The following is a 23,256-nucleotide window of genomic DNA, read 5'->3' on the forward strand; positions in this document are numbered from 1 at the left end:
ACAAAAATTAGCTGGGCACAGTGGCGGGCGCCTGTAGTCCCAGCTACTCGGGAGGCTGAGGCAAGAGAATTGCTTGAACCTGGGAGGCGGAAGTTGCAGTGAACTGAGATCGCGCCACTGCACTCCAGCCTGGGCGACAGAGCAAGACTCTGCCTCAAAAAAAAAAAAAAGGACCAGATACAGAAAACAGAAGGAGACGTACTATGAAGGAAATTGGAGAGCTTTTGGGATACTGAGTAACTCAGGGTGGCCTTTCCCAGGGGACATTTAGCTGAGAGATAGACGGTATGAAGCCCTGACCGTTCAGAAACGGGAAGAGGCAGCAGCCCGGGCAAAGGCCTTTGGGGCAGGAAAAGGCTTGGATCACTGGAGAAGCAGAAAGATGGCCAGTGTGACCAGAGTGTGACAAAGTCAGAGAAAACCAGGAAGATGGAGCTGGAGACACAGGCGGGGCCAGATCACGAGGGTCCTCGGAGACCAGAGCAAGGGTTTGGATTTTATTCCAAGTATGAAGGGAAGCTGCTGAAGGGCGTTTTCCTTTACAATTTTTAGTTGAAATATAATATGCAAAGTACACAAGTCTTAAGTATATGTAAGCGTAATGAATGTTTCCATGAACCAAATACCGCTGTGCAACCATCACCAGCTCAAGAGACGAACCCTTCCCCCTCCTCCTGACTGCCGGTAACATTAGTGGTTCAGCTCAAGAAACAGAACTCTTCTGACTTCCCGTAACAGCAGGTTTTCTTTTTTGTTTTTTGTTTGTTTGTTTGTTTGTTTTTTGTTTTAAGAGACAAGGTCTTTTATTTTCTTTTATTTTTTTAAATTTTTGAGACAGAGTCTCACTCTGTTGCCCAGGCTGGAGTGCAGTGGCGCGATCTCGGCTCACTGCAAGCTCCGCCTCCCGGGTTCACACCATTCTCCTGCCTCAGCCTCCCGAGTAGCTGGGACTACAGGCACCCGCCACCTCGCCCGGCTAATTTTTTGTATTTTTAGTACAGACAGGGTTTCGCTGTGTTAGCCAGGATGGTCTCGATCTCCTGACCTCGTGATCCGCCCGCCTCAGCCTCCCAAAGTGCTGGGATTACAGGCGTGAGCCACCGCGCCCGGCCAAGAGACAAGGTCTTGCTCTGTCACCCAGGCTGGATGGAGTGCAGTGGCAGCCTTGACATCCTGGGCTCAAGCAACCTTCCTGCCTTGGCCTCCCAAATGTTGGGATTATAGGCATGAGCCACTGTGCTTGGCATCTATTCATCTTTAATGTCAAGCAGGCAATTGAATATTTGATCAGGGACAGAATTGTCTATTTGGGGGTACGCAGATGTGCTTCATGTCATGGAACTGGGCCGGGCGCGGTGGCTCACGCCTGTAATCCCAGCACTGTGGGAGGCCGAGGCGGGCGGATCATAAGGTCAGGAGTTCGAGACCATCCGGGCCAACATGGTGAACCCCCCCCCGTCTCTACTAAAAATACAAAAATTTAGCCAGGTGTGGTGGTGCGTGCCTGTAGTCCCAGCTACTCAGGGAGACTGAGACAGGAGAATTGATTGAACCTGGGAGGCGGAGGTTGTAGTGAGCCGAGATCACGCCACTGCACTCCAGCCTGGGCGACATGACCGAGACGCCGTCTCAAAAATAAGCAAAAAAGTCATGGAACTGATGGAAATTGCCTAAGGGGAGATGTAGAAGAAAAGGGGTCCCAGGATCAAGCCAGCAGAGGAGGCAGAAAAGGTAAGGTGTGTGAGGTGGCAGAAAAAGGGAAGAGTGTGGACAGTGAGGATTTCAAGGAGGAGGAACTGTCTACTGCCTCCTTCCAAGGACGGAGTTGTCCACTGCCAGTTGACACGAGATCACCCATGAACTTGGTGACAGGAATTTCAGTGGAGAAGAGGGCACAGACACAAGTCTGGGGTTGGGGGAAACAGGAGCCGAGGCAGCGCAGACAAAAGAGGAAACTGCTCCTTCCAGAGCAGCTCTGAGCGAGCACCGAGAAATGGGCAGTGGCTTTAGAGGATGTGGCGTCAAGGAAGTGTCTTTTAAAGAAGTCGGGGGCCGGGCGCGGTGGCTCACGCCTGTAGTCCCGGCACTTTGGGAGGCTGAGGCAGGCAGATCACTTGAGGTCAGGAGTTCGAGACCAGCCTGGCTAACATGATGAAACCCCGTCTCTACTAAAAATACAAAAAATTAGCCAGGCGCGGTGGCTCATGCCTGTAATCCCAGCACTTTGGGAGGCCGAGGTGGGCAGATCACTTGAGGTCAGGAGTTCGAGACCAGCCTGGCCAACATGGTGAAACCCCATCTCTACTAAAACTACAAAAATTAGCCGGGAGTGGTGGCACATGCCTGTAATGCCAGCCAGTCAGGAGGCTGAGGCAGGAGAATCACTTGAATCCGGGAGGTGGAGGTTGCAATGAGCCGAGGTGGAGGTTGCAATGAGCCATGATGGTGCCTCTGCACTCCAGCCTGGGGGACAGAGCGAGACTCTGTCTCAAAAAAAAAAAAAAAAGAAGGTGGGGAATGGAGGATGTTTGAAGGCTGAGGAAGGATCCTTGAGGGCCGGACACACTGACCCTGCAGGAGAGGACACATTCTTCTCACAGGGGTCGGACAAAAGAGAAATCTTCTTTATAATTTCTGATTTTAAGATTTTTATTTATTATTATTTTTTATAGAGACAAGCGTTTTTCACCATGTGGCCCAGGCCGGTCTCCAACTCCTGGGTTCAAGTGTGCTGGGATTATAGGCATGAGTCACCACACCTGGCCCAGATACTTTACTAAGGACTTATTTAAATGATTTGCTTATTTGTGAATAGGTATTTTGTTCACGTGGTTCACAACTCAAAAGCAACAAAAAGCACCCCGTGAAAAGCCTTCCTCTCATTCTGATTTCCAGTCACTGGATTCTACTCTTGGGATGCAGTGTTTTTAATTTCTTTTTTGTATCCTTTTGGAAATAGTATTCTGCTTTAAAAAGCAAATACAGGCCGGGTATAGTGGCTCACCCCTGTAATCCCAGCACTTTGGGAGGCCGAGGCAGGTGATCACCTAAGGTCAGGAGTTCAAGACGAGCCTGGCCAATATGGTGAAACCCTGTCTGTACCAAAAAACAAAACAAACAAAAAACAAAAACAAAAATTAGCCGGGCGTGGTGGCGTGCTCCTGTAATCCCAGCTACTCAGGAGGCTGAGGCAGGAGAATCGCTTGAACCTGGGAGGCAGAGGTTGCAGTGAGCTGAGATTGTGCCACTGTACTCCAGCCTGGGCCACAGAGCAAGGCTCCATCTCAAAAACAAAACAAAACAAAAGCTAATACAAACAAACATATACAATAGGCAAAACTGTAAACATTTTATTTTATTATTTTTATTTTTTTAGTAGAGACAGGGTTTCACCATGTTGGCCAGGCTGGTCTCAAACTCCTGACCTCAGGTGATCCACCTGCCTTGGTCTCCCAATTGTGAGAATTACAGGCATGAGCCACCACACCCGGCCTAAAATTGTAAACATTTTAGAAGAAAGTATAGATGAATCCCTTTGTGATCTTGGGGAAGAAGATATTTTTTTAAAAAAGATACCAAAAGAAGCACAGATTATAAAAGAAAAGATTGAAAATGTTGGCATTAAAATTAAAAACTTGTTTCCCTGAAAAGATACCATAAAACAAATTTGTGTGACCCGCTACCCACAGGCTACATGTGGCCCAGAAAGGCTTTGACTGCAGCCCAACACGAATTCGTAAACTTTCTTAAAACACTATGAGATTTTTTTTGAGATTTTGTTTTGTTTTTTGTTTTTTTAGCTCATTAGGTATCATTAATGTTAGCATATTTTATGTGTGGCCCAAGACAATTCTTCTCCCAGTGTGTCTCAGGGGAGTCAAAAGATTGGACACCCCTGCCATAAAAATGAAAAGACAATGGCCGGGCGCGGTGGCTCACGCCTGTAATCCCAGCACTTTGGGAGGCTGAGGCGGGTGGATCACCTGAGGTCAGGAGTTTGAGACCAGCCTGACCAACATGGTGAAACCCCCATCTCTACAAAAAATACAAAAATTAGCCGGGTGTGCTCGTGCGTGCCTGTGATCCCAGCTACTCGGGAGGCTGAGGCAGTAGAACCTCTTGAACCTGGGAGGCGGAGGTTGCAGTGAGCCGAGATCACGCCACTGCACTCCAGCCTGGGTGACAGAGTGAGACTCCATCTGAAAAAAAAAAAAACAAAAAAAAAAACAGTGTGATACATTGACCTAACGTTTAAGAACATGCAAACTGATAAAACTGATACTATATATCACTTAGGGACAAAAACTTACATGGTAAAGTAAAAAGAAATGTATGAAAATAATAAAAATCAAATTCAAGATGGTGGTTATAGTGATAGGGGAAGAACTGAGGCGGAAATATAAGGTTGTCACTATATTGAGAAATTTTTCTTTTTTTCTCTTTTCTTTGAGACGGAGTCTCGCTCTGTCGCCCAGGCTGGAGTGCAGTGGTGTGATCTCAGCTCACTGCAACCTCCGCCTCCCAGGTTCAAGTGATTCTCTTGCCTCAGCCTCCCGAGTAGCTGGGACTACAGGTGTGCGCCACCACACCTGGGTAATTTTGTTTGTATTTTTAGTAGAGATGGGGTTTCACCGTGTTGGCTAGGCTGGTCTCGAACTCCTGACCTCAGATGATGCACCTGCCTCGGTCTCTCAAAGTGCTGGATTACAGGTGTGAGCCCCTGCGCCCGGCCCCTGAAGGAAAATCTAAAGGAAGAGGAAGGTGTGCAAATGTGTGTGCCTTGGGCGTAATGGATGGCAGTGCAGCAGTGGGTTAAAGTTAACACGAGACAGTGATGCAATCACAGAATCCAAATTGAGTGCAGGTCGCTTTAAGAAAGGAGTAGCTGTAATCTGAAGCCTGCTGGACGCTGGATTAGAAGGCAGCAAAAAAAGCTCTTGTGCTGGCTGGAGCCCCCTCAGTGTGCAGGCTTAGAGGGACTAGGCTGGGTGTGGAGCTGCAGCGTATCCACAGGTAAAGCAGCTCCCTGGCTGCTCGGATGCCAGGGATGATGGGAGAGGCTCCCCTGGGCTGGGGGGACAGGCGAGAGGCAGGGGCACTCCAGGGAGCAGAAAAGAGGGGTGCAAGGGAGAGGAAATGCGGAGACAGCAGCCCCTGCAATTTGGGCACAAGGGTGAGTGGATGAGAGAGGGCAGAGGGAGCTGGGGGGACAAGGCCGAAGGCCAGGACCCAGTGATCCCCAAATCCCACTGCACCGACGGAAGAGACTGGAAAGGCTTTTGAATGAAGTGAGTGGGAAGCAGTGGAGGGGCGATCGTGGGGAGGAAACGGGAGCTAAGCTGCTGGGTCAGGTCTGAGCAGCACCCCAGGACTGGAGCCCAAGGCAAGGAGGCTTGTGGGAGCTGCTTCCACCAAAGGCAGTCAGGAAGGCGGCCATCCTGCAGCCCAGCCCTGGCCCCTGCTCCCTCAGCTCCCTGCTACTTTTTCAAAATCAGCTGGTGCTGACTGCTAAGGCAATTTCCCAGCACCACCAAACCGCTGGCCTCGGCGCCCTGGCTGAGGGCTGGGATGGAGGACAGCTGGGTCCTTCTAGCCAGCCCCCACCCACTCTCTTTGGCTAAATGAGTCAAGCCTGGGAGACCAATGAGGTTGTGGCCTCTGGCAAACAATGGCCACTATTTGGCCTGGCAGGTGTGTAGGGCATGGGGGCCCAGCTGCCGGTGCTGGAGACAAGGGCTGTCCGAGATGCACCGTTTCTGCTGCCTGTGCCAAGCCACCGGGAGGGGTAGGTCTCAGCAGGATTCCCAGAAACCCCGCCCCTGTCCAGCCTAGGCCCCCCACCCGGCGTTAGCTAACCCGTCGTTGGCCCCCAGGTTCCGTGGGGTTGCGGGGAAGGGAGTCCTATTCTTGGGGCTGCTGCTTCTGGGGTGCGGAGAAGTGCAACTCCACAGCACCCTGGGCTGACTCATTCAGCTTCTAAAGCTTCAGGAAACATTGTTTGGGGCTGAATCACCATGGGTGGGCCAGAGAGGACCCCTCAATCTCCTCCAGAGAGCCAGGGGACGGGGAGGTGCCCTTCCCCACGCTATCTCCGAGGCCCACTGCCATGTGGCTGAAGGCTGTGCGGTTCTGGGAAGAGGAGGCGGCGGCCGTGGAGGGTGTTTGTCTCCTAACTGGGCTTAATCTGAAACACATGTACTGGCTTGAGTTGATCCGCCTAACTTGGAGGCAAGATCACAAAAGTTTCCGTGTTTCTTGATGTGGGCAATTGTCAGAAAATAAGGCCTGACCTTGGCCCAGCTGGGAGGGTATCTACCTCTCCCTGAGCCCTCCCCTGCCTGCTAGGACGAGAGTGGGCCTTGGATACTGCCCTTTGGACAGGATGGCATCATTGCCTGTGGCCGCAGCCAGCCAGCCAGCGGTCGCCTGCTCAGCCCATGAGCAACCACTGTGGATAGGGTATTGCGTGTGTGCTGAGGGGCGCCATGCAGACACCCACGCTCTGCCCTCTTACTGCCCTTGTAGGGTTTTCAATCATCTCTCCTCTTCCCTTCTCCAGATGGCTTGAAGTGGAGGATTCAGACTTGCCGTTAATACTCCGGGTCCCTGTGTCTAGCTCGGGGCCACCTTTGGACCCATGTCCCTTCCCTGCCAGGCTCCCTCACCTCACCTCAGCCTACCCACATTGTGACAGTCATCTACCACCTGATCTGGGGTTTGGGCTTAGATTCTGTAGGGACCAAGACTAAAGTCCCTCCTTCAAGTCCATTTGAATTGTGACTTTAGTTTCCTTAAATACTATGCCAGGATAATGGCCAGGGATGGTGGCTCACGCCTGTACTCCTGGCACTTTGGATGCTGGTAGATCACCTGGGATCAGGATTCGAGACCAGCCTGGCCAACATGGTGAAACCCCATCTCTACTAAAACAAAAATTAACCAGGTGTGGTGGCGGGCACCTGTAATCCCAGCTACTCAGGAGACTGAGGCAGGAGAATTGCTTGAACCCGGAGGGTGGAAGTTGCACTGAGCTGAGATCACGCCACTGCACTTCAGCCTGGGTGACAAGAGTGAAACTGTCTCAAAAACAAAAACTCAAAAAACAAAACAAAAAAAACTGCCGGGATGAGCCTGTCTCCTCCCTTAATTTCTTACTTGGGCCAGAGGAACTAGAACTAACAACTTCTCTTCTAGCCTTGCCTCCTGTGTACCTCAATGAATTTTTGGTCTCTAATAAACCAGTCTGCAGAGGCTCAGGGGAGGCAGGCTCCTGGCAGCTGGGTGGGGCTGGCCCCAGCCAGGTGGAGACTGGCTGCAGGCCTGGATGGTGGTGAGGCCTTGATCTTGCGCTGCGGAAGGCTTTTCCTGTTGTCAGCTTTCCCTGCACGTCAGGGCAGCCACGGGCAAGAGCAGCTGGCTGGGAACGCGGAGGTCTGCGGCTCGAGGCGGGGTTTAGAAAGAAAACCAGGCTGCTTCCTGCTGCCCGTCCTGCCTTAAGCTGAGTAAACTCAAAGACAATCTTCTTTCACGCCTCATGATATTGTCCAGTGGATTATCAGTTTTAATTTTAAGGACTAGAGCCAACAATCACACAACGTCCTCCCAAATTTTCTGATCCACTTTGTTCTGGGAAGTCAAAAAGTACATGTGCTGTGTGGGTGGATGTTTGTGTATAAACGGATAACGAAGGATGATGTGTGGCGGGCCAGGGCAGGGGAGATAATGTTCAGATTCTACATTTTTTTTTCTTTTTTATTTTTTGAGATGGAGTCTCACTCTGTCGCCCAGCCTGGAGTGCAGTGGCGCGATCTTGGCTCACTGCAACCTCCACCTCCCGGATTCAAGCAATTCTCCTGCCTTAGACTCCTAAGTAGGTAGGATTACAGGCATGCGCCACCATACCTGGCTAATTTTTGTATTTTTAGTAGAGATGGGGTTTCTCCATGTTGGCCAGGATGGTTTCAAACTCCTGACTTCAGGTGATCTACCCGCCTCGGCCTCTCAAAGTGCTGGGATTACAGGTGTGAGGAGCCGCTGCGCCTGCCTTTTTTTTTTTTTTTTTTTGAGATGGTTTTCACTCTTGTTGCCCAGGCTGGAGTGCAGTGGTGCGATCTTGGCTCACTGCAACCTCCACCTCCCAAGTTCAAGTGATTCTCCAGCCTTAGCCCTCCAAGTAGCTGGGACTACAGGTGTGTGCCACCACGCCTGGCTAATTTATTTTATTTTATTTTATTTATTTATTTTTGAGACTAAGTCTTGCTCTGTCACCCAGGCTCGAGTGCAGTGGCATAATCTGAGCTCCCTGCAACCTCTGCATCCCAGGTTCAAGTGATTCTCCTGCCTCAGCCTCCTGAGTAACTGGGATTACAGGGGCCCACCACCACACCTGGCTACTTTTTGTATTTTTAGTATAGATGAGGTTTCACCATGTTGGCCAGGCTGGTCTTGAACTCCTGACCTCAGGCTATCCGCCTGCCTCAGCATCCCAAAGTGCTGGGATTACAGGCATGAGCCACTGTGCTCGGTAGTTGTTTTATTTTAATAGTAGGTTATTTTATTTTCATTTTATGAGAGAAAAAATGGTGATTTAAAGAGCTACTAAGACACAGCACTGAGACCATGTGTGATGGCATGCGCCTGCGGTCCCAGCTACTCAAGAGGCTGAGGCAGGAGGATCACATGAGGTCAGGAGTTCCAGGCTGTGGAGTGCTATGGTTGTGCCTGTTGAATAGCCACTACACTCCAGCCTGGGCACCACAGCAAGACCTTGTCTCCCCCCCCCAAAAAAGACACAGAATTGAAATGTGAACCCAGGCTCTCTGACTCTAGGCCCTGCACTCCTAACCATGGGAGGAAAAGCTCTTGAAAGGGAACTGTGGGAGAAGGGAATGAGCTGCCTTGTGAGGCCACAGAAGTCCAAAGACAGCTTGAGAATCTGGAGGGACAGCAGGTGCCGGACTGGGTGCCTCTACGCTTGGTATCTGGTGATTCCGTAGAGGAGACCTGGGTTCTGCCTCATTCTCCTGGGAGGGGTTGCCCCAAGTCTTATCACTGGAGTGGGTCAGCTGTCTCCAGGACAAAGCCTTAGCATACACTTGTGCTGGGCCATACTCCACGTGGAGAAGCCCTGCTGGGGCTGGGACCCCACTGCTCTGGATCTTTAAAAGCTATTGGTTCAGGGGCCGGGTGGGATGGTTCACACCTATAACCCTAGCACTTTGGGGGGCTGAGGCGGGTGGATAGTCTGAGGTCAGGAGTTCGAGACAAGCCTGGTGAACGTGGTGAAACCCCATTGCTACTAAAATACAAAAAATTAGCCGGGCATGGTGGCACATGCCTGTAATTCTAGCTACTTGGGAGGTTGAGGCGGGAGAATCGCTTGAACCCAGGAGGCGAAGGTTGCAGTGAGCCAAGATCGCTTCACTGTACTCCAGCCTGGGCAACAGAGCCAGACTCTGTTTCAAAAAATAAAATAAAATATAAATAAATAAATAAAAGCTTTAGGTTTAAAGGAGGGTCCCCTGACGCAGACAGTGGAACAAAAGCACAAGCTTATGGTATGACTGCGGGCCCTGAGGCAGGGGGAGGGCGGGAGAACTTTGCTGGGAGGGACGGGCCATCAAGCTGAGGGTCCGCTTCTGGGGATCTGGAGGGGTGAGGGGTGGTCGCTGCGGGGGGTGGGGGAAGTGACTAGCCCTGCCCAACCCCTTGGTCCTGGCTGGGGTGGCCAGGAAGGGGCAGTGGGGCAGTGCAGTGGGGGAGGAGAGTGGCTTGCTGCCTTGTGCTTTTCTTGCAGGCCCCAGGATGCAGGCCCTGGTGCTACTCCTCTGCATTGGAGCCCTCCTCGGGCATAGCAGCTGCCAGAACCCCGCCAGCCCCCTGGAGGAGGTCAGTAGGCGGGCGGGGACGGCGTGGTCAGCATTCCCAGCCCCTCCTTGGCAGGCAGCACGGGAAATAGGACAGGGAACCCGGACCCAGGTTCCAGGCCAGGCTTGGGCCTTTATTTCTCTAGGGCTGCAGTTTCTCCAGCAGCAAAACAGAGAGAAAATGTCTTGGCTTGCCTTTCAGGGGATGGAGTGGAGACAAGAATAAGATCCCAAAAAAGTAAAAATCTGAAGCACTTTTAACAAGTCCAGGGCAATTCTCCTGCCTCAGCCTCCCAAGCAGCTGGGATTACAGGCATGCACCACCATGCCTGGCTAATTTTGTATTTTTAGTAGAGATGGGGTTTCTCCTTGTTGGTCAGGCTGGTCTCGAACTCCCGACCTCAAGTGATTCTCCTGCCTCGGCCTCCCAAAGTGCTGGGATGACAGGTGTGAGTCACCGCGCCTGGCCAGGATCTTTTCTCGTTACCTTGTCTTCCTAGTGGGGGCTCCGCTGAGCAGTTCATGTTCCTGGACATTTGTTCTGATACTGACCAGGCTGTGGGAGCGAGGGTATGGACTGACCTCTCTCCTGCCCAGAAAGGGGACAGCTGGGTTCCCAAGGCAGATACAGGCACATGGAGGGAAGCCTGGGCCATATGAGTATTACGGGGTGAGTGTTGGCGGTGGCCCACCCTTGAGGGACAAGAGCAGCTGGGCATCTTGGCGAGAGCCCTGGACTTTTGTGAGGTCAGAGTATGAATTCTGCATCTCCCTCCTAGCTTTGTGACCCTAGACAACCCTTACGTCAGTCTTTGCTTCCTTGCCTATGAAATGGGATGAAAACACCCATTCTTCAGGGCCATGTGGCCACTCATTTATTTCTCATCTACCAAACACCTACTCGACAGGTGCTGGCAACGGGCGGAAATAAAAAAGACTCAGTTCTGCCGGGCGCGGTGGCTCACGCCTGTAATCCCAGCAATGTGGGAGGCGGAGCAGGAGGATCGCTTGAATCCAGGAGTTTGAGACCAGCATGGGCAACATAGTGAGACCCCCGTCTCTACAAAAAAGCAAAAATTACCAGGCGTGGTGGCACGTGCTTGTGGTACTTGGGAAGCTGAGGTGGGAGGATCACTTGAACCCAGGAGATTAAGACTGCAGTGAGGGGCCGGGCATGGTGGCTCACGTCTGTAATCCCAGCACTTCGGTAGACCGAGGCGGGTGGATCACAAGGTCAGGAGATCAAGACCATCCTGGCTAACACAGTGAAACCCCGTCTCTACTAAAAATACAAAAAATTAGCCAGGCTTGGTGGCGGGCGCCTGTAGTCCCAGCTGCTAGGGAGGCTGAGGCAGGAGAATGACGTGAACCCGGGAGGCGGAGCTTGCAGTGAGCCGAGATCGCGCCACCGCACTCCAGCCTGGGTGACAGAGCAAGACTCCATCTCAAAAAAAAAAAAAAGGGGGTCATAGGTTTCGGCTTACAGGTCACAAGTGTTTAAACCTGGCCATCAGCCCAGGCGCGGTGGCGCATGCCTGTAATCCCAGCCAATTGGGAGGCTAAGGCAGGAGAATCGCTTGAACCGGGGAGGTGGAGGTTGCGGTGAGCCGAGATTGCCCCACTGCACTCTAGCCTGGGCGACACAGTGAGACTCTGTCTCAAATAAAAAAAAAACCAGCTGATCTCTCTTCTGCACTGTCTCTCCGCAGAGAGCTCAGGCATGATCAGGGAGTAAAACTCATTCCCGTTTTAGGCCAAACACAGAAAAATTAGGAAGGACAGCCCCAAGGGGCCAGAACCATCACCCTACACAAAACCATGAGGAGTCAGTCCCTGTGCATCTCCGTGAGTCCCTGAACTCAAACCCAAGACTTCCTGTCTCCTGCCAGGGCTCCCCAGACCCCGACAGCACAGGGGCGCTGGTGGAGGAGGAGGATCCTTTCTTCAAAGTCCCCGTGAACAAGCTGGCAGCGGCCGTCTCCAACTTTGGCTATGACCTGTACCGGGTGCGATCCAGCATGAGCCCCACGACCAACGTGCTCCTGTCTCCTCTCAGCGTGGCCACGGCCCTCTCGGCCCTCTCGCTGGGTGAGTGCTCAGATGCAGGAAGCCCCAGGCAGAGCTGGAGAGGCCTCCTGTGACCTCTGCATAAATGTGGCTGAGTTTATTGATATTTCAGCTCAGGGAGGGGTGAAGTAGCACTAGGGGCCTGGCCTGGGGGTCCCAGCTGTGTAAGCAGGAGCTCGGGCTGCACACACACGATTCCCCAGCTCCCCCACCCGGGGGGCCCCAGCCGTGCAGGCGGGAGCTCAGGGGCTGCACACACACAATTCCCCAGGTCCCCGAAAGGGGCTGGGCACCACTGACATGGCGCTTAGCCTCAGGGTTCGCTTATTGACACGGTGACTTCAAGGCACATTCTTGCATTCCTTAACCAAGCCGGTGCTAGCCTAAGTTCCCGGGATGTAACTGCAAACAAGCAGGTGTGGGCTTGCCCTCACCGAGGACACAGCTGGGTTCACAGGTGAAGTAATACCAGCTCACTACAGAATAGTCTTTTTTTTTTTTTTTTTCTTTCTGAGACGGAGTCTTGCTCTGTAGCCCAGGCTGGAGTGTAGTGGCGCGATCTTGGCTCACCGCAACCTCTGCCTCCACGGGTTCAAGGAATTCTCCTGCTTCAGCTTCCAGAGTAGCTGGGATTACAGGCACCTGCCATCATGCCCAGCTAATTTTTGTATTTTTAGTAGAGACGGGGTTTCACCATGTTGCTTAGGCTGGTCTCAAACTCCCGAGCTCAAGCGATCCACCCACCTTGGCCTCCCAAAGTGCTGGGATTACAGGCGTGAGCCACCGTGCCCGGCCAGAATAGTCTTAAGGGCTGTGATGGGAGAAGTACAGGGACTGGTACCTCTCACCTCCTCACTCCCACCTTCCAGGCCTGATGCCTTCAACCTACTTCAGGAAAATCTCTAAGGATGAAAATTCCTTGGCCACGTAGATTGTCTTGAAGATCAGCCTACTTGGGCTCTCAGCAGACAAAAGAGATGAGTGTAGTGTCTGTGTTCTGGGAGGGGGCTTGATTTGGGCCCTGGTGTGCAGTTATCAGCATCCACATCCTTGTCTCTGGCAGGAGCGGAGCAGCGAACAGAATCCACCATTCACCGGGCTCTCTACTATGACTTGATCAGCAGCCCAGACATCCATGGTACCTATAAGGAGCTCCTTGACACGGTCACTGCCCCCCAGAAGAACTTCAAGAGTGCCTCCCGCATCGTCTTTGAGAAGAGTGAGTCACCTCTGCAGCCCGAGCTGCCTGAGGCATGTGGGCTCCATGCTGCAGGCTGGGGGTCTTTTTTTTTTTTTTTTTTTTTTTTTGAGACGGAGTCTTGCTCTGTTGCCCAGGCTGGAGTGCAGTGGCGCGATCTCAGCTCACTGCAAGCTCCGCCTCCTGGGTTCACACCATCCTCCTCCCTCAGCCTCCCGAGTAGCTGGGACTACAGGTGCCCGGCTAATCTTTTTTGTATTTTTAGCAGAGACGGGGTTTCACTGTGTTTGCCAGGATGGTCTCGATCTCCTGACCTGGTGATCTGCCCGCCTTGGCCTCCCAAAGTGCTGGGATTACAGGCATGAGCCACCGCGCTTGGCCTGTTTCTAAACAATAGATCATGTGTGCTCAGGCCTGGCCTGGCACTGGTGGGGAGGAAGGGCCCGTGAGCCCAAAGAGGCTTAGAAGAGGAAGTGGGTTGCAGGAGACGGTGGGAGGGGCAGGGAGGGCAGTGGCACGATGTGGGGAATCTCCTCCCCCCCCCCCCGGCCAGTGCCTGGGGATGCCAGCAGAAGTCCTGGCAAGTCACAGGAAGATGCTGGCTGGGAAGTCAGGGCCTCCTGAGCGGTAAACCAGAACCCGAGCCTGGCAGGCTCTCGAAGATGGTTGTCGTTGAGTCTCATACGCTAACCTCTGCCCCGCCTCTTCTCAGAGCTGCGCATAAAATCCAGCTTTGTGGCACCTCTGGAAAAGTCATATGGGACCAGGCCCAGGGTCCTGACGGGCAACCCTCACTTGGACCAGCAGGAGATCAACAACTGGGTGCAGGCCCAGATGAAAGGGAAGCTCGCCAGGTCCACAAAGGAAATTCCCCATGAGATCAGCATCCTCCTTCTCGGTGTGGCGCACTTCAAGGGTGAGTGCGTCTCCACATCTTTTTCATTTATTTTACTGTATTTTATTTAATTAATTAATTTATTTGATGGAGCCTTACTCTGTAGCCCTAGCTGGAGTGCAGTGGCGCGATCTCAGCCCAATGCAACCTCCACCTCCCAGGTTCAAGCAATTCTTTTGCCTCAGCCTCCCGAGTAGCTGGGATTACAGGGATGTACCACCACTCCCGGCTAATTTTTTTGTATTTAATAGAGATGGGGTTTCACCATGTTGGCCAGGCTGGTCTCAAACTCCTGAGCTCACCTCCTGAGGCTCCCATCTCAGCCTCCCAAAGTGCTGGGATTACAGGCTTGAGCCACCAGGCCCAGCCCTTTTTATTTTTAAATTAAGAGACAGGGTGTTACTATGATGCCCAGGCTGGTCTCGAACTCCTGGGCTCAGGTACTCCTCCTGCCTTGGCCTCCCAAAGTGCTGGGATTACAGACATGAGCCACCGTGCCCGGCCCTTTTACATTTATCTACTTATTTTTTGAAACAGAGTCTTGCTCTGTCGCCCAGGCTGGAGTGCAGTGGCACGATCTCGGCTCACTGCAAGCTCTGCCTTCTGGGTTCACACCATTCTCCTGCCTCAGCCTCCCGAGTGGCTGGGACTACAGGCGCCCGCCACTGTGCCCAGCTAATTTTTTTGTGTTTTTAGTAGAGATGTGGTTTCACCGTGGTCTCAATCTCCCGACCTCGTGATCCGCCTGCCTCAGCCTCCCAAAGTGCTGGGATTACAGGTGTGAGCCACCGCGCCCAGCTTACATTTATTTTTAAATTAAGAGACAGGGTGTCGCTATGATGCCCAGGCTGGTCTCCAACTCCTGGGCTTAAGTGATCCTCCTACCTCGGCCTCCCAAAATGCTGGGATTACCATGTCCAACTTTCCACTTCTTTTTTGACCAAGGATGGATGGCAGGCGTCAGAGGGGGCTTGGAAAGGGGAGGTGTCAAAGACCTTGCCCAGCATGGAGTCTGGGGCACAGCTGGGGGAGGATCTGGGAACTGTGCTTGACTGAAGCTTATCTGCTTGTCATCAAATCCAAGGCAAGGCATGAATGTCTATAGAATCAGAGACTTGTGGAGACAGAAGAGCAGAGAGGGAGAAAGAATGAACACTGGGCCTGTTCGGGGCTTTCCTGGCTTTTGAATCAGACAAGATTTATTTTATTTTTTAAAGATGGAGTCTCATTCTGTTGCCCAGGCTGGAGTGCAGTGGTGCGATCTTGGCTCACTACAGCCTCCCCACCTCCCAGGTTCAAGTGCTTCTCCTGCCTCAGCCTCCCGAGTAGCTGGGATTACAGGCGCCTGCCACCACACCCAGCTAATTTTTGTATTTTCAGTAGAGATGGGGTTTTGCCATGCTGGCCAGGCTGGTCTGGAAGACTCTTGACCTAGCTGATCCGCCCGCCTCGGCCTCCCAAAGTGCTGGGATTACAGGTGTGAGCCACTGCGCTGGCCCAATCAGACAAGGTTTAAATCCTCACTCTGCCTGTACTAGCTGAGGAACTCTGCACACGTTTCATAACCTTTCTGGGCCTGTGTTCTCACTTTTAACGTGAGGATAATATACCTACTTCACAGACACCTTTTCATGTTGTCTCCAAGTTTTATAACAGCTCTAGTTCTGTACCCAAGACATGGCAGGTGGCGAACGACATCCTTCTAGGCTGTGGTGATGCGTTGGAGCTCGTTCCACAGGCCTAGTGTGGGGCCAGCCCCGTTCAGATAAGGCCTTGTGGGGTGGCCTGGGGCGGGAGGAGGGGTTGGGCAACCTCTCCCTTAAAATGGTTTGTAACCATCTGAGGCACCAGCAAGAGCGGCCCCCTAGCCTGGAGAAAATCCGAATGCCTTCCTACTTCAAGCACTGATCTCTAGTGAGTGAAAGAACAGCTCTGGATCCAGGCTATTACAGGTCACATTAAACTAAAGGGGCTTGGCCATCAGCTGGCTTCCAGAGCGTCAGCCAGTTACTTCACCTCTTCAGCTACAAGAGGGCATAATCCAGAGGACCCTCCCAGCTCGGACCTTCTTTGACTGTCTCCCAGACACTGCTGTAAGGAGTGCACACCAGTTTACTTTTCTTTCTTTTGTTTTTGAGATGGAGTTTCACCTTTTTTGCCTAGGCTGGAGTGCTGTGGTGTGATCTCGGCTCACTGCAACCTCTGGCTCCCAGGTTCAAGTGATTCTCCTGTCTCAGCCTCCTGAGTTGCTGGGATTACAGGCACCCACCACTGCGCCCGGCTAATTTTTGTATTTTTAGTAGAGACAGGGTTTCGCGATGTTGGCCACGCTGGTCTCAAACTCCTGACCTCAAGTGATCTGCCCACCTTGGCCTCCCAAAGTGCTGGGACTACAGGCATGAGTCACCGTGCCCGGCCATTTTTGTGTTTTTAGGACAGACAGCGTTTTGTCATGTTGGCCAGGCTGGTCTCAAACTCCTGACCTCAAGTGATCTGCCCACCCTGGCCTCCCAATATGCTGGGATTCCAGGTGTGAGTCACCACGCCCAGCTACCACTTTACTTTTCCTGCAGGCTATCACAGAACGTGTACAATCTAGAGAGTCTAATCAACCAAATCAACATCTTGCCACTGGAGTTTGCTAGTGAAGGGCACTCGGGGTCCTGGAAATAACTGTAGGCTCCAAGCCACACACACTGAGATAGACCTATTCCCTGAGGCCTCAGAGCCCCTGACAGCTAAGCTCCCTTGAGTAATTTTCACCAACGTGCTCTGGGGACACAGCATGGCGCCACTGTCTTTCTGGTCTCCTGGGGCTCAGACTATGTCATTCATTTCTTTCCAGGGCAGTGGGTAACAAAGTTTGACTCCAGAAAGACTTCCCTCGAGGATTTCCACTTGGATGAAGACAGGACCGTGAGGATCCCCATGATGTCGGACCCTAAGGCTGTTTTACGCTATGGCTTGGATTCGGATCTCAGCTGCAAGGTCTGTAGGGATAGGGGCAGGGTGGGTGGTGGGTGGAGGGAGAGGATAGAGAAGCAAAACAGGGTAGTGGGAATAAAATGACCTTTGAGATCTGACAGCTGTCTATATTTCACCTGCTGTGTGACTTTGAGCAGGTTAATAACATCTCTGAGCTTTCCTCTTCTGAAGATGGGGCAGGGATTGTTATCAAAACTTACCCTCCCAGGGTTTGTTTTAAGGACGAATAAGGTAATAGGAAACGGGCCCTCAGATTGGGCACCCACATGTTTGTTCTCTTTCTTTTCTTGAGACTCCTATTTCTAGAATTTAAAGTCAAACTTTGAAAAATAATGACAAACTCCAAATCGTTGGCATCTTTTTTTTTTTTTTTGAGACAGAGTCTCGCTCTGTTGGCCAGGCTGGAGTGCAGTGGTGCGATCTCAGCTCACCGCAACCTCCGCCCCGCTGGGTTAAAGTGATTCTCTTGCCTTAGCCTCCTGAGTAGCTGGGACTACAGGCGTGCGCCATCACGTCCGGCTAATTTTGTACAGACGGGGTTTCTCCATGTTGGTCAGGCTGGTCTCGAACTCCCAACCTCAGGTGATCTGCCTGCCTCAGCCTCCCAAAACACTGGGATTCCAGGCGTGAGCCACCACGCTCGGCCAATCGTTGGCATTCTAAGGCTTTCAGTGTACCTGACTTCTTTTAGTTGTAAGTCTGTAACTGTTAACCTTTCTTGGGCCATGGCTATCACACGGATCTCTCTGGGAATCTGACGACAGTGCCTCAAACCCCGGGGGAGCACCGCCAGGGGTGCACACACATTTCTGTCAACGATTTCGGAGACTCTTGGGACCCCTGACACCATCTGTTCCATGGACCGTAGGTTAAGAGCCTCTGCTCAAAGGAGGCTTTTGCTCTTGGTGGGTGGATGGGATGGAGTCTCCAAGCCCTCTTACGGCCCCTTAGGTATTCCTATCCCGGGTTCTCCGTCTTAGTTCAGCACTCTCTATCTAAAAATTAGCAGTAAATATTGGCAGATGGACTTTGGGAGAAAATAAAGACCTGAAATTCAATACTAGCTCCTTAAACCAGAGAAGAACCTTCTTTCAGCAGATAACTTCAGCTGGTATTAGGCCAAGGTAAGAAAGCCCAACAGCATCCTTTCTGAAGAAACCTCAGGAGATGGCTCGCTGCCAGAAAGGTAGAACCTGGAGGGTGAATTGTTAAATAGACGAGGGGCTGGAAGAAGGACGAGGCCAGGGCCCCGCCACGGGAGAGGGAAGGCAGCTCCTGGCTGTGTCTGTCCCCGGCTTTTGGGCTCTGAAGGACTAACCACGTGCTTTCTCACTTGTCTCAGATTGCCCAGCTGCCCTTGACCGGAAGCATGAGTATCATCTTCTTCCTGCCCCTGAAAGTGACCCAGAATTTGACCTTGATAGAGGAGAGCCTCACCTCCGAGTTCATTTATGACATAGACCGAGAACTGAAGACTGTGCAGGCAGTCCTGACCGTCCCCAAGCTGAAGCTGAGTTACGAAGGCGAAGTCACCAAGTCCCTGCAGGAGATGAGTATGTCTGAAGACCCTTTTGCTCTCGGTGGGTGGGTGGGGTAGGGTGGGGTCTTCCACTGTGCTAAGCAGAACTCAAGGGCTCCACGGCCTTGTAGGGGGCCATGGATGATTCCTTAATCCTCATCGTGCCAGAAGGGAAGGCTGAACTGCCCACTCTCATCAGATTCATTCCTCAGCCTCATGAGCAGACCTCCCTAACAGGCGCTCACAACACTGCCTCTCAAGACAAGTCTGTCCGACCTGTTTTCTCATCTTGACCTAACTTGCTAAGTGCTCCTGGGCAAGTCACTCCACCCTTGGCTAGCTCAGAGCTCTTCAGGCCTCACAGAAAGTCAACAGTGGTGCGCCATCCCAGCTTGCTTGCAGTCAGATCCCTTGGTTGGGGTGTTGGGGAAGGCAGGGTTTTAACGGAAATCTCTCTCCATCTCTACAGAGCTGCAATCCTTGTTTGATTCACCAGACTTTAGCAAGATCACAGGCAAACCCATCAAGCTGACTCAGGTGGAACACCGGGCTGGCTTCGAGTGGAACGAGGATGGGGCGGGAACCACCCCCAGCCCGGGGCTGCAGCCTGCCCACCTCACCTTTCCACTGGACTATCACCTTAACCAGCCTTTCATCTTCGTACTGAGGGACACAGACACAGGGGCCCTTCTCTTCATTGGCAAGATTCTGGACCCCAGGGGCACCTAATACCCCAGTTTAATATTCCAATACCCTAGAAGAAAACCCCAGAAGGACAGCAGATTCCACAGGATACGAAGGCTGCCCCCGTAAGGTTTCAACGCATACAATAAAAAAGCTTTATCCTTAACTTCTGTTACTTTGTTCCTCCTATTTTGAGCTATGCTAAATATCATATGAAGAGAAACTACTCTTTAGGAATTTGGTGGTCCGCTACTTCTAGCCTGGTTTTATCTAAACGCTGCAGGAAGTCACCATTTATAAGAACTCTTAGTTATCTGTGTTGGATAATGCAGGGACAGCTTCTCTGCTCTGGGGGTGTTTCTGTACTAGGATCAGCGATCCTCCCGGGAGGACATTTCCTGCCCCCATAATCAGGGAGGCATGCTCGTAAACAACACATGGACAGATAGGAGACAGGCCATCATCTGTAACTTAAGGAAATGAACCCGATATGTAAAGATTCTAAACATATTCTTTGTAAGGAGGTATGCCTATTTTACAAAGTACAGCCGGGTGTGGTGGCTCATGGCTGTAATCCCAGCACTTTGGGAGGCCGAGGTGGGCGGATCACCTGAGGTCAGGAGTTTGAGACCCGCCTTACCAACATGGAGAAACCCTGTCTGTACTAAAAATACAAAATTAGCAGGGTGTGGTGGTGCATGCCTGTAATCCCAGCTACTAGGGAGGCTGAGGAAGGAGAATCACTTGAACCCGGGAGGCAGAGGTTGCAGTGAGCCGAGATCACGCCATTGCACTCCAGTCTAGGCAATTAAGAGCGAAACTCCGTCTCAAAAAAAAACCAAAAAACCAAAGTATAACTGGGCTTTTTGAGGAACATGAAACATGCCCAGTGTCTGAAGTAGAATAACTACTGAACTGTCCACAGGACTAAACATTTTTTTCTTGAAAAAGCTCTACCAAAAAAAGTCACCGGCTACTCCCTTGTCACAGTTATTAGACAGGAGGAGAAATGATAATTCTGCTGCCCTTCATTCTACAAATGTTTTGAGTGCTAATTGTATTCCAGATTCTCAAAAAGCTATTGCCAGGTATCTCTGGGGCTACTGATTTCCTGATCATAATGCAGTGGCAACCAATGGGCACTTCCTGGGCATGGTCAGGGTAGGCAAGCTTTCAAAAGCAGCGTGGATCTGGCATTCTTTTCCATGAATGCACCTGAACTACTTGGCCACCAGTGGTAACACAGCAACCAGGGTTCCGACCTAGAGAATCCCGTAACCTTCTGACTGGAACGGGGTCTGGGCTGTCGCTACACATCCTGGTGGAAGGCAGCCATCATCCCTACCTTCTGTCTCTTAAATCTGAACCACAGACAGCAATGTCCGTACTCTTAACATTGTTAGAATCCCCTGCAGCCCCCAGTTCTCAGACTGTCTGTATTCTACTCGCCAGCTTGGAGAGGTCTGGTGGAGAAAAGGAGTCTCTTTTCAGGCTTGACAACAAATAGAAGAACTCAGGGCCAGGCGCGGTGGCTCACGCCTGTCATCCCAGCACTGTGGGAGGCCGAGGCGGGCGGATCACCTGAGGTTGGGAGCTCAAGACCAGCCTGGCCAACACGGAGAAATCCCGTCTTTACTAAAAATACAAAATTAGCCGGGCATGCTGGCGCATGCCTGTAATCCCAGCTGCTCAGGAGGCTGAGGCAGGAGAATCGCTTGAACCCAGGAGGCGGAGGTTGCAGTGGGCCAAGACTGTGCCACTGTACTCCAGCCTTGGTGACACAGCAAGACTCTGTCTCAAGAAAAAAAAAAAAAAGGGCCAGGCTCACGCCTGTAATCCCAGCACTTTGGGAGGCCAAATCACCTGAGGCCGGGAGTTTGACACCAACCTGACCAACATGGTGAAACCCCGTCTCTACTAAAAATACAAAATCAGTCAGGCGTGGTGGCGGGCGCCTGTAATCCCAGCTACTCGGGAGGCTGAAGCAGGAGAATCACTTGAACCTGGGAGGCGGAGGTTGCCATAAGCCAAGATCGTGCCATTGTGCTCCAGCCTGGGCAACAAGAGAGAAACTCCATCTCAAAACAAAACACTCAGAAGGAGGCATGTGTGTTATGAAGTCTTTACTACAACTTCGATTTTATTGGTGTTTCGTAGTGACTCTGCGAAGAGTATAGAATGAAGGGCAGAGAATAAGGACTGGAAAACTGGCAGGAAACACACTGAGAGCCGTCATCCCTGGAGGAAACTGCTCAATAAAATGGCTCCATATTTACTTCTCTAGTCACAATTTATACTCCACGATTTTAACAAAGGAGTCGAGGAAGCTAGATACTGTAAGCGGAGCGGCGTGTCTCTGGAGGTAAGCAGGCTTGCTGATTTCTTGTTTTATAATTATTTTTCAATTACAATGTAACTACTAAGAGTTTCAGTTCCCACTGGAGTGGTGCACACATCTCATTACTACTAAAACCACAGGAATGTTCCAGGGAAACACACTATCATCATTGAGCGAGGTGGAATCCAGCCAAAACCCCAGGCTAACATCCAGATGCCTGCAGATCAGCTAAAATCCTTTTAAAGGACTTGGAATCTCCAGATACTAGTTTTAAGTCTTTTCTGGGAACTGGCAGTTTGTATTGGAGGCCACTTAACTATTTCAAAAAATAGTCACCAAAATAGGTGTCTCTCTGACTGCAATGGTTCTGAGTCCTCCCCAGCCCTCATATCCTAGGCTTCGGACTGTTGGGAAAGTCTTATCTTCCTGACGAAAGCTCAGCAGCAACAGAACCTGTTATTTTTTTGTTGAGACAGGGTCTTACTCTGTCACCCAGGCTGGAGTGCAGTAGTGAGATCTTGGCTCACTGCAGCCTTAGCCTACCAGGCTCAGGTGATCCTATCTCAACTTCTCGAGCAGGTGGGACTACAGGCATGTGCCACCATGCTTGGTGAATTAAAAAAATTTTTTTGTAGCGATATGGTCTCACTATATTGCCCAGGCTGGTTTTGAACTCCTGGGCTCGAGCGATCCTCCCACCCCAGCGTCTCAAAGCACTGGGATTACAGGCGTGAGCCTCCGCACCTGGCCAACTCACAGTACTGGGATTACAGGCGTGAGCCTCCGCACCTGGCCAACTCACAGTACTGGGATTACAGGCGTGAGCCTCCGCACCTGGCCAACTCACAGTACTGGGATTACAGGCGTGAGCCTCCGCACCTGGCCAACTCACAGTACTGGGATTACAGGTGTGAGCCTCCGCACCTGGCCAACTCACAGCACTGGGATTACAGGCCTGAGCCTCCGCACCTGGCCAACTCACAGCACTGGGATTACAGGCCTGAGCCTCCGCACCTGGCCAACTCACAGCACTGGGATTACAGGCCTGAGCCTCCGCACCTGGCCAACTCACAGCACTGGGATTACAGGCCTGAGCCTCCGCACCTGGCCAACTCACAGCACTGGGATTACAGGCGTGAGCCTCCGCACCTGGCCAACTCACAGCACTGGGATTACAGGCCTGAGCCTCCGCACCTGGCCAACTCACAGCACTGGGATTACAGGCCTGAGCCTCCGCACCTGGCCAACTCACAGCACTGGGATTACAGGCCTGAGCCTCCGCACCTGGCCAACTCACAGCACTGGGATTACAGGCCTGAGCCTCCGCACCTGGCCAACTCACAGCACTGGGATTACAGGCCTGAGCCTCCGCACCTGGCCAACTCACAGCACTGGGATTACAGGCGTGAGCCTCCGCACCTGGCCAACTCACAGCACTGGGATTACAGGCCTGAGCCTCCGCACCTGGCCAACTCACAGCACTGGGATTACAGGCCTGAGCCTCCGCACCTGGCCAACTCACAGCACTGGGATTACAGGCGTGAGCCTCCGCACCTGGCCAACTCACAGCACTGGGATTACAGGCCTGAGCCTCCGCACCTGGCCAACTCACAGCACTGGGATTACAGGCGTGAGCCTCCGCACCTGGCCAACTCACAGCACTGGGATTACAGGCGTGAGCCTCCGCACCTGGCCAACTCACAG

General features: G+C 52.1%; 1 protein-coding gene across 2 annotated transcripts; it reads left to right on the forward strand.

The window, feature by feature from the left end:
• Nucleotides 1-4,881: 4,881 nt before the first annotated feature.
• Nucleotides 4,882-19,380, forward strand: SERPINF1 (serpin family F member 1). Of its 2 annotated transcripts, none has more exons than XM_009251113.4 (8): nucleotides 4,882-5,013; nucleotides 9,797-9,888; nucleotides 11,756-11,954; nucleotides 12,997-13,152; nucleotides 13,844-14,047; nucleotides 16,872-17,014; nucleotides 18,354-18,564; nucleotides 19,000-19,380. In XM_009251113.4, the coding sequence occupies exons 2-8, from the start codon at nucleotides 9,805-9,807 to the stop codon at nucleotides 19,257-19,259; spliced, it is 1,257 nt and encodes a 418-aa protein (XP_009249388.2). In that variant the 5' UTR covers nucleotides 4,882-5,013; nucleotides 9,797-9,804; the 3' UTR covers nucleotides 19,260-19,380. The 2 variants fall into 2 exon arrangements, with proteins under 2 accessions (XP_009249388.2, XP_054391968.2); XM_054535993.2 differs by lacking the exon at nucleotides 4,882-5,013 and adding an exon at nucleotides 5,641-5,785.
• Nucleotides 19,381-23,256: the final 3,876 nt, after the last annotated feature.

Source organism: Pongo abelii, chromosome 19, assembly GCF_028885655.2.
Source record: "Pongo abelii isolate AG06213 chromosome 19, NHGRI_mPonAbe1-v2.0_pri, whole genome shotgun sequence".
Classification (NCBI taxonomy): Eukaryota; Metazoa; Chordata; class Mammalia; order Primates; family Hominidae; genus Pongo; species Pongo abelii.

Bases quoted from the DNA above. Each gene is read 5' to 3' on its own strand.
- SERPINF1 (XM_054535993.2), top strand. From the start codon at position 5,644: ATGAGGTTGTGGCCTCTGGCAAACAATGGCCACTATTTGGCCTGGCAG. The intron at 9,889-11,755 runs GTCAGTAGGCGG...GTCTCCTGCCAG, and splicing joins CCGCCAGCCCCCTGGAGGAG to GGCTCCCCAGACCCCGACAG. The intron at 18,565-18,999 runs GTATGTCTGAAG...CCATCTCTACAG, and splicing joins CAAGTCCCTGCAGGAGATGA to AGCTGCAATCCTTGTTTGAT.